The 10,000-nt window shown below is 34.9% G+C and overlaps 1 protein-coding gene across 1 annotated transcript in view; it reads right to left on the reverse strand.

The window, feature by feature from the left end:
• The window catches only part of LOC106870397 (tolloid-like protein 1), a 265,972-nt gene that overhangs the window by 36,241 nt on the left and 219,731 nt on the right, over positions 1-10,000 (reverse strand). The window contains exon 6 of the mRNA XM_014916446.3: positions 2,589-2,733. Coding sequence (XP_014771932.1) covers positions 2,589-2,733 — 145 coding nt within the window. The remainder of the gene's footprint in view (positions 1-2,588; positions 2,734-10,000) is intronic.

Genomic DNA, 10,000 nt, shown 5'->3' on the forward strand with positions numbered 1-10,000 from the left:
AAGCATTTTGTCCAGAATGCTAAAGATTTCAACCAACTCACCACCTCTACTTTAATAATAATAATAACAAGCTTATTGTACTCTGAGCTCAGATACTCTACAACTTGAAAAGGAATATATTGTGTGGCTGGCTGGTTAACTGTACAGGCACTATATAGATTTACTCTCGTGGATTATAAGGACTTACTCTTAACATATATTTAGTTGATTTATATGATAAATACATCTCTATCAATAATTATTGGTAATAGCACTAGCATTAACCATTGATTTTGGATGAATAATTTCCATAATGTATCTTTTTATTAACATATTCTAATACTCTGAGAAATTAAGGAAGATAAGACATTTAGAAATTGATTTTATTTTTAAATATATATAACCCATTCTGTTTTATAAATCAACAACATTGAAAGGAAGTCACATGAAACTGGGCAACTTTGAAAAAGTAACTAGCTTAATGAAAATTGAAAAAAATAATTAACATCAAATATTAAAAATTCTTTTTCTTTTTGTAATTTCTAATTAGTAAAATACTAATTGAAGAAGTAAATCTCAAAGAAACGGTCATTAGATTGAATGTAATCGCTTAAATACTGGAAACAGAAGATAATTATTTAAAAACTGTTTTTCACCTAATTTCTAATGAAACCAGAAAAATTATACTATCAGTGAATAGCTTAGCCTAACCTAATTTTGAAGAAATCCTAAATGTAGTAATTAAAAAGTAGAATTATATGATTGATCTTCAAGCTGTTTTATTTTTAGCATCTTCCTCCTGTCTTCCATCAATATGCGATGTGAGTCTGTTTCCCACCTCTGAATAAATTTTTTCAAATTTTCTTTTTTTGTATGAATTTAAATCTGAAAGAATTTTCACAAAAGATTGTTTTTCTTGAATGATTTTTCTAATTTCATTGAAAACTCGGCAAAATTAAGTTACATTTTTCAAATGTTCTGAGAATATCTGCTCCAATTAAATATCAATTTAAATATATTGAGAAAGGGAAATTATGCTATTGCCTGCTGAAATATGTCAGGTTTTTAGTAAATGTCCATATTTTTCCATATCCTAATATTATCATCAATGTTGTCTGCTTCTGGGGTTATGGTATCAAATCTAAAGTTTATTTAATTTTGCTAGCATATTTTGAGTGCATCTTTGGTTTTTAGAATACTAACATTCTAACCCTGTATGACTTAAAAATTGACTTAAAAAATTGGTCTCAGTTGTGTCAGGAATGGCATTTGGCTGTAAAACCGTCACAAATAAATACAACATTCATATATATATGTAGATGCATATGTCATACATAACATATGTACATACACATATACATGCTAACATGCATACATGTATGCATGCATACATACAAACATACATACACAGCCACACACATGCATTCATGCATACATGCATGTATGCATGCATTCATGCACACATATATACATACATATATACACACATGCATGCATGTATGCATCCTTCCATCTATGATACATCCATACATATATGATGGCTGCCTGCAACTTGATTTTCAGCAATGCCGTTGCTTGGATGTTCTCTTTACATGGACAACATGGATATTGTTTTTCAGACATGCTAGGGACCAATGGTCTTTTGCTCTGATGTGGATGATGGACACATCGTGCAGCAGGTATTCAGAAAGCTTATCACCCTTGCTGATACTTAATTTTTGTTTCATCATAGAATTTTTCATTCAGTATTTTGCCTTTTTCAGCTATGGCCAGCCATAGTGTGCAACACATAACAGATATGTATGTATGTATGTATGTATGTATGTGTGTGTATGTATATATGTATGTATGTGCGTGTGTATGTATGTACATATGTTCGTATGTATATATGCACGTATGTATGTATGTATGTATGTGCATGTATGTATATATGTATGTATGTATGTTAGTATGCATGTATGTATGTTTGATGCATGATGTATGTTTATATCTATGGTTTCCTTCATATATTTCAAATTAATAGCCTAAACTTAAAGTAATTTAAAGTAAACAGCAGATGATTCCTCTGCTAACATAGCTTCCCTAATTATTCCTTTTTATGAAAGAGATATTCTAAAAGACAACTAATGATATTTTTTAAACTTTAAAGCATCAATTGACACACTTTATTCATTTTCCAACTTTCATCTTGTGCAAAGAATTAATGTAAATGCCATCTTTATTCCAGAAATCATTTATGGAATTTTTCGATTGGACACTTTCATTTGAAGGAAAAATCTTTCTAGTTAATTACATTTTGAAGTCAGTAATCTAGGAAGATCAACCCCATTTTCTTGAGAGCCCAGTAACTAATTAAGTTAAGCAGATTCTCTTAAAGATCAATTTATTTATTGCAAAAGGTGAAAACGTAGTTTCAGTGACATCTTTGTACGATAAATACAAAATGAAACACAACTTCTCTGAGATCAAAAATTTGGCATTTAAAATCCTGTAGAAATATATAAATAAGATTGCTAAGCACCAGATAAACTTGATATCCCGCCTACTACTTATTTTATTGAGTTTATTGATTGGTTACCACATAAATTAATGAAGAAACACCTACCTACCTCAACGTGATCCTTGACGATCTTGAAATAAATTCCTTCTGTCCGCCATGATCAGCATAAAGGCGACCACAGATTTTTTCAGCTGGTACTGTAGAGGGATCAGCAAACCCATCATAGATTTTTAGAGCTGCCTCTTCACAATACACTGAGTTGGGAGGGAGTTAAAATATTAACATAAGTATTAGTTCATTGAAGTGATTTCAGATAACAAAAAAAGATATTTGTTAACATTATTGTGTCATTAATTAACAGGAATATAAAGCAGCAGGTGCAAAAGAATGTGTAAATTTAGTAACAAAAATTACTGGGATTATAGAGGAAATCTAACAGGCAACCGATTATTAATGATCATTCTTCCATAGTTTCCAAACCCATAATTATTTTCTCTTGTTAATTAACCATATGGTTAATTAACAGTATCTATGAAGAATTATTTATATATTAAATGTATTTGATATATGAACACGTGCATTCACTCATACATACATATATGCATACATGCATACATACCTATACCTGCATATAGTCACTCATAGATACATACATACACACTTAAATACATGCATTCATGCTTATATACTTTTGCATGTATATATGTATGTATGTATGCATGTATGTATTACAAATACACATATGCATACACACATATTTATTTATAAATTAGAAAGTCAATGAACACAAAAAGAAAGAAAATGACACAGGAAGAATAAGTTTTAACCAGCATTGTATTAGTTTAATACTCACAAAGAAGGCAAAAGATCTTGTCATTTCAGATACTACTCCTTCATCAGGAGAAAGATTGAGAAGAAAATTGTAGAAGGAGTGTGAATAGGAAAATGTGATTGCATGGAAAAAGCACCCCAACTCCTAAAAAAAACAACTGGGTTTGGGACCAGGTGGGAAAGTGGTTCTATGAGGGGAGGGGTAGGATATATGCATATATAGTTGTGTATCTGTGTACTGAAATAGGTACAGCAAGGAAGGAAGAATGTATATGCGGTTTGGAGGTACTCTGTGTTTTGTGATTCTTTGCTGGACATTCAACTAAAGGCTGTATTACAAAGCACAATATATATATTTTCTGAATATGGAGATCAGAACAACCTGACATAACAAATTCAGTTATCTTTATGATAATTAAAAATTCTAATTATGAAAGAACATGTCTTTAGCAAAAAAATAAAACAAATAAAACCTATCACCTTATATAAATGCATTTATACATATTTGTGTGTATGTGTGCATGAATTCTTTTATTCTTTTACTTGTTTCAGTCATTTGACTCTGGCCATCCTGGAGCACTGCATTGGAGGGTTTTAATTGAGCAAATCAAGCCTAGGACTTATTTTTTTTAAAGCTTAGTACTTATTCTATTGGTCACTTTTGACATAAACACACCAACACCAGTTGTCAAGTGGTAAAGTGGGGACAAACACAGACACAAAGACACACACACCCATACGAAGAATCAAAATAAGCAACAAGATATCAAGTAGTGATGCAGTACGACCGTTTCAAGGGGCTCCATTTAATTGAACAATGCAGTCATTACATCAATTTAAATGCAGTGCCATCTTCAGCTGCACAAATAAATAAATAGAATTTTAACCAGTAGGGCACATTAATTTAAATTTTCTCAAATATTTTAACAGAAACTGAGTTCTAGAAGTGCTGTGTGTTCCACCCACTTGTTATGCTAAAACTTTTCCCACACCCTACCCCAACAAACCAAACTACATCATTTTTCTTCCTTACACTTCCTCTTTCACATGCACTATACTTATGCTTATCTCTCCTCTTGCTCCCCACTCCTGTCCTCACAGCCCTGCTCACTGTATCATTGCTATCCTGTTATCCCCCACCCAGTCTATATACCCAGGTCCCCTCCCACCACCCTTTACATTCATGTGAAGTCCCTACTCCCTACTCATGCACCTTTGGCAATACCCTGTCATTTATATCTGATCCCTGTACCTTGAGGGTATGGCTTGGCACTCTGCCACCATCTATCTCTCTCTTGCTCTATTCTACCATCCTGTTTCTATTCCAATCCCTGTTCCTTATGCGTTTATCCTGGTAGTTTGCCACCATCTTTCTCCAGCTCTTTCTTACACTCTCACACTCTCATTCTCTTCCACTCTTTCTCTCTTTCTGTTGCTCTCTCCTTCTGACTGGTACTACTCATTTTTGCTAGCTAAGTGGACAGGGGCAATGTGAAATAAAGTGTCTTGCTCAAGGACACAGCGTGCTGCTACATAACAAACTCATGACCTTATAATCGTGAACCGAATATTCTAACCACTAAGCCACACTAATGTATGTGTACATATGCGTGTGTGTGTGCATGTGTGTGCATGAATGCTGATATTTCACACTTGTCACTGCTCGTGCAAGCAGTGACTACGTTGACATTACTTGTTGTCATTATAGTTGGTTGCACTGTACTTTCAGAAACCTACTGAATAAAGAAACAACTGGCTTGTGAATAACAATACTCAAAGGTTGGTAACAGAAAGAGCATCTGGCAGTTATATCCTGCTTCAAAATAACTCCCCATCCATCTAACCCATGAAAAATCAGACATTATACAGCCGGTCACACATATATAAAGCACCATGAAAAATTTTAATTTTTAAGTTACCTCAACATTCACATCAATCTCTAAAATCACAAACATTAAACAATTAAACAAACATTAAAGAAAATCTCATCAAGTACTGTCAATATACACATTAGTTTTGTATTTGTGAATAAACAAAACACAGCTAATACAAACAGCATAACTCCATCTTCAAACTGGTGAAAATAAAAAGAAAAAAAAAAAGAGAAAATGTAGCAGACATGTGAATGAATTTTTGATATGAGTTTTACCAAAATTGCTCAAAAGATTCGATATATAAACAGCATTGCAATCAATTTAGATTCTGAATTGAAATGGAGATTAGAAAAGGCAAAACCAAAGGAAAGGAGAAAGCGTGTTGAGATAAAATGTGTTTCCATCATCTTTGTCAGGAATTATGGAGACAAATTGAAGAAAACTTTTTCTACACATGGTTAAAAAATGTGACTGCTGCCACCACCATTACTACTACTACTACTACTGCTGCTGCTGCTGCTAGTACTGTTACAAACCATCACCACCAACCAACCAACCAATTAACCAACCAACCAACCAACCAGCCGACCAACCAGCTGACCAACCAGCCAGCCAACTACTTCCCTGACATCACTCCAATCAGCCTTGATACATATTTAACTCCTACCAAATCAGTATGAAGAGGTGTTCTTTATGATTAACCTCATCTTTCATCTTCTAGTTCCCACATTTTATTGTAATCAACTTCAAGTTAATATGATCAGTAGTTATACAAACAGTTAAGTAGTGTCGACTAACATGATTTAATGATGAGATCATAAAACAGAAGTATTGAGGAAAAAATATTGATATTAACCAATGGCTAATATCGTTGGATTGGTGCAATCATTAATCGTTCAAACAAAATTTCTGGCAGTATTTAGTTACAGCCATTGATAATTGAGTTCAAATCTCATCAGTGTTAACTTTTGTCATACTGGGGGAGCAGGGGGTCATTAAAGAAACATCAGTAGAGTTTTGGGTTTAACTAATCAACTCTATCAATGCCATGAATTTCAGGCCATGTCTTTATAAAAAAATTAATTTCATTTCATTTTTTCTGGCAGGTTTGAGGAGGCAACCCCAGGTATGTTTAGGTATTATTCTGACCTCATTAGTTGGAGCAGTGATGAATTAAGCATCATGTACAAGGTTGTGTATTTGTTAGTTAAGTTGCTAACAAGAAATAATTACACAGTTAAGAAAAAAGCATGACATTAGACTAACACTAATATTATCTTTTTTTTCTGGTAATACAGGAGGTAGTCTAGGACATATTTAAGTTTTATTCTTAAACAAGTGTCATGAAATGGCAAGAGTATGATGAAACACTATAAAAACATCAGCCATTTACTGTTGTGTCTAAATCTACCTCCAACTATCTTCAACACTTCATCTTGACCTCACACATGCACATACACACGCACACACACACACACACACACACACACACACACACACACAGTACACCATTCATTTGTTGATAGAATCAATGAAACAGCCTGCTCATGAAATTAACGTGCAAGTGGCTGAGCACTCCACAGACACGTGTACCCTTAACGTAGTTCTTGGGGATATTCAGTGTGACAAGGCTGACCCTTTGAATTACAGGCACAACTGAAACAGGAAGTAAGAGTGAGAGAAAGTTGTGGTGGAAGAGTACAGCAGGGTTCGTCACCATCCCCTGCCGGAACCTCGTGGAGCATTAGGTGTTTTCACTCAATAAACACTTAAGATGCCCGGTCTGGGAATCAAAACCGTGATCCTATGACTGCGAGTGTGCTGCCCTAACCACTGGGCCATTGTGCCACCACGATTCATACATACATTTATACACAGACACACACACAGACACACCCACACACAGACACACCCACACAGACACACACACAAATACATGCAAACAGAGATGTTTGTGTGTATGAATACAAGCATGAAAAAGTAAAGAAATTTGATTTGCTGTCATGAGGTCTTGGGTTTGATTCCAATGCAGAGTATAATGGGTAAGAACCTTTAACAACAGTCTTAGATTGACCGACTGATGTGGTTAGTACTGGGTTATTGGAAACTGTATAGAAGACTGTCAGATGGATTGAATCAGTAATTCAAAGGACCAGCCATGTCAAATCCTCTGTCATACTCATTAATGCCAAGAGTAGACATGATTGTGGGATATGCAGCCACTTAGTAATTTAACAAATAAGTTCAGTTGATTAAACAATTAAAAGCCCATTATTGGAACCAACAGGATTTTTATCGCGCGCGCGCGTGTGTATGTGTGTGTGTTGTATGACTGGAAAGATGACATCTAAATGAAAAGCATGAAAATATAGATATTGCTATTTAATAAAAGCCAATATATATGTTGTTTAGATGTTGAGTTCTTTAGTTATACTTAATATCATATAGAGAGTGGTAGAGACAGAGAGAGACAGAGAGAGAGAGAGAGTAAAAAAAAAAAGTTACAGTGAGAGGTAACATAAAAGAAGCAGGTTAAATGTCATAACTTTTTAAGAGATACACACTTTTTAAATGAAATTTTGCAGATATAGATTTCCAATAGAATAAATTGTGATTATGTTGAGAGATTTTAGAAAAGTCGTGTGAAGAAGGGCTGATCTCTAACAGCAGGGGGGAACCTGTAGAAGAGGGAGACCCAGGAATATATGGGATGAGGTGGTGAAGCATGATCTTTGAACATCGGGCCTCACGGAGGCAATGACCAGTGACCAAGACCCTTAGTGATATGCCGTGCTTGAGAAGACACATCAAGTCAAGAGAAGTCATAGTTGTGGCAGTTGTCAGTGCCATGTAACTGGCACCCATGCTGGTGACATATAAAAAGCACTTTTTGAGTGTTGGGTCTCACGGAGGCAATGACAAATGACTGAGACCTTAGGCAATCTGCTGTACTTGAGAAGAAGACCCATCAAGCCAAGTGAAATCATAGTTGTGGCAGCTACTGGTGTCACACAATAGGCACCCATGCCAGTGGCATGCAAAAACATCCATTACACTCTCAGAGTGACTGGCATTCGGAAGGGCGTCCAGCTGTAGAGACCATGCCAAATCAGACTGGAGTCTGGTGCAGCCCGTCAGCTTACCAGCCCTGGTCAAACCATCTGGCCCACGCCAGCATGGACAATGGACATTAAATGATGATGATGATGATGATGTAGATAAACCATCAAAAGGCATAATACTGTGGTTTTTGTCTGAGAGAAAATCTTTTCATAGGCATGTTGTGATAAATACACAATATATATCAGAAAAAGGCAAACATCATTTCAGCAGTGACTCAATTGTGTTTTTAGAATTATAACATATATTTAGTGCAAATGTACAAATAAGAAATTTGCATTATTTATTTTAAAGTAGTAAGAATTTTTCTTTTGATAATTAACATTCATTTCATCATTTTGTGTTATTACCAAGAAATTTGATTAAAGTTAAATTAAAGTCATTGTATGTATGCCACATTTCTTTGTATTCCTCTTGTAGCCAAAGTATACATCAAAGTTACCTGTCACATGATGGCTAACACTCACCACCACCACCACCACCACCACCACCATCGTTTTGATGTCCATTTCTCCGTAAATACATGGAATGGATGGAATTTGTTGATACATAGCATGAAGACAGTATCATCCCTGTATAGACTAACTCCCAACTTAGGAAGCCAGGATTTGATTTGGGATAGGATATATACTCCAACTAGATCCATGCCTTGAGCAGAGTCATTAGATCCCATTTCTGTATCAAAGAAATCCACCCTTTCTGTTCAGCTCCAAAGTTTGTCATCGAAATCTACCATAATTCCTCATGCATCTAATATAATTTTCTATCTCTGATCTAGACAAACCTGAATTCCACATAGCAAAAATTAAGGCCTTATTTAGAAGAATAGGATTAATAGTGGAGTAATAGCTAGTTATGTGTAGTTGCTTAAATTTATTACTTTAATTTATCACTAGTTCTTTAAAGAAGCTGAATACTACCTGAGTGTCAGACCACAAAGACAGTCTAATTTTAGATTTAAGGATTAATATTACCTTATCGAAAATAGTTTTGCTAATCCTGCCTATATCTGATTTGGAAGGGTGTATCAGTCTAACTTTGAGGTTGATATCAAAATTATTTTTAAGGTCTTTTAAATATATTCTTGCTTCTCTAGGGGTATATGGCTCTGTTTTGTCTTCGATTCCTAGTCTAGTGATGATGTTGAATCTCTTATAATTAGATTTATTAGTGTATTTTTAGGTGCATGTTTGTACTTACAACATAGTTCTTCTCTAATTAATTCCTCCTATAGTTCAGTATTTGCATTGTAATGATTACTTATGCACACACACACTATCTCTGTGTGTGTGTGTGGGTGTGGGTGTGTGTGCATGTGTGTGTGTTGAGCTTCTTCAGTTCTTCTACCAAACCCACTCACAAAACTTTGGCTGTTATGAGGCTATAGAAGAAGACACATGCTTAAAGTATACCACACACTGGAATTGAACCCAAGACCATATGGTTGGGAAACAAGCTTCTTACCCATGCATCTATACATACAAGTTGCAATATAACAGAGACTATAGGAAAGTTGAAGATGGAAGCAATTTAGTAATAATTCGCATCAAATAATGTAAATGCAGATAATGACTGGTGGTAGTGGTGATGATGGTGGTGGTGGTGGTGGGACATGTCTAGTAAAGTGTAAATGCAGATTGTTTTTGAAAGAATTTGGTATTAAGGATTATTTTTAACTCCCTCTCTCTATTTTAAA

Source organism: Octopus bimaculoides, chromosome 8 (genome assembly GCF_046866305.1).
Source record: "Octopus bimaculoides isolate indiv1 chromosome 8, ASM4686630v1, whole genome shotgun sequence".
Classification (NCBI taxonomy): Eukaryota; Metazoa; Mollusca; class Cephalopoda; order Octopoda; family Octopodidae; genus Octopus; species Octopus bimaculoides.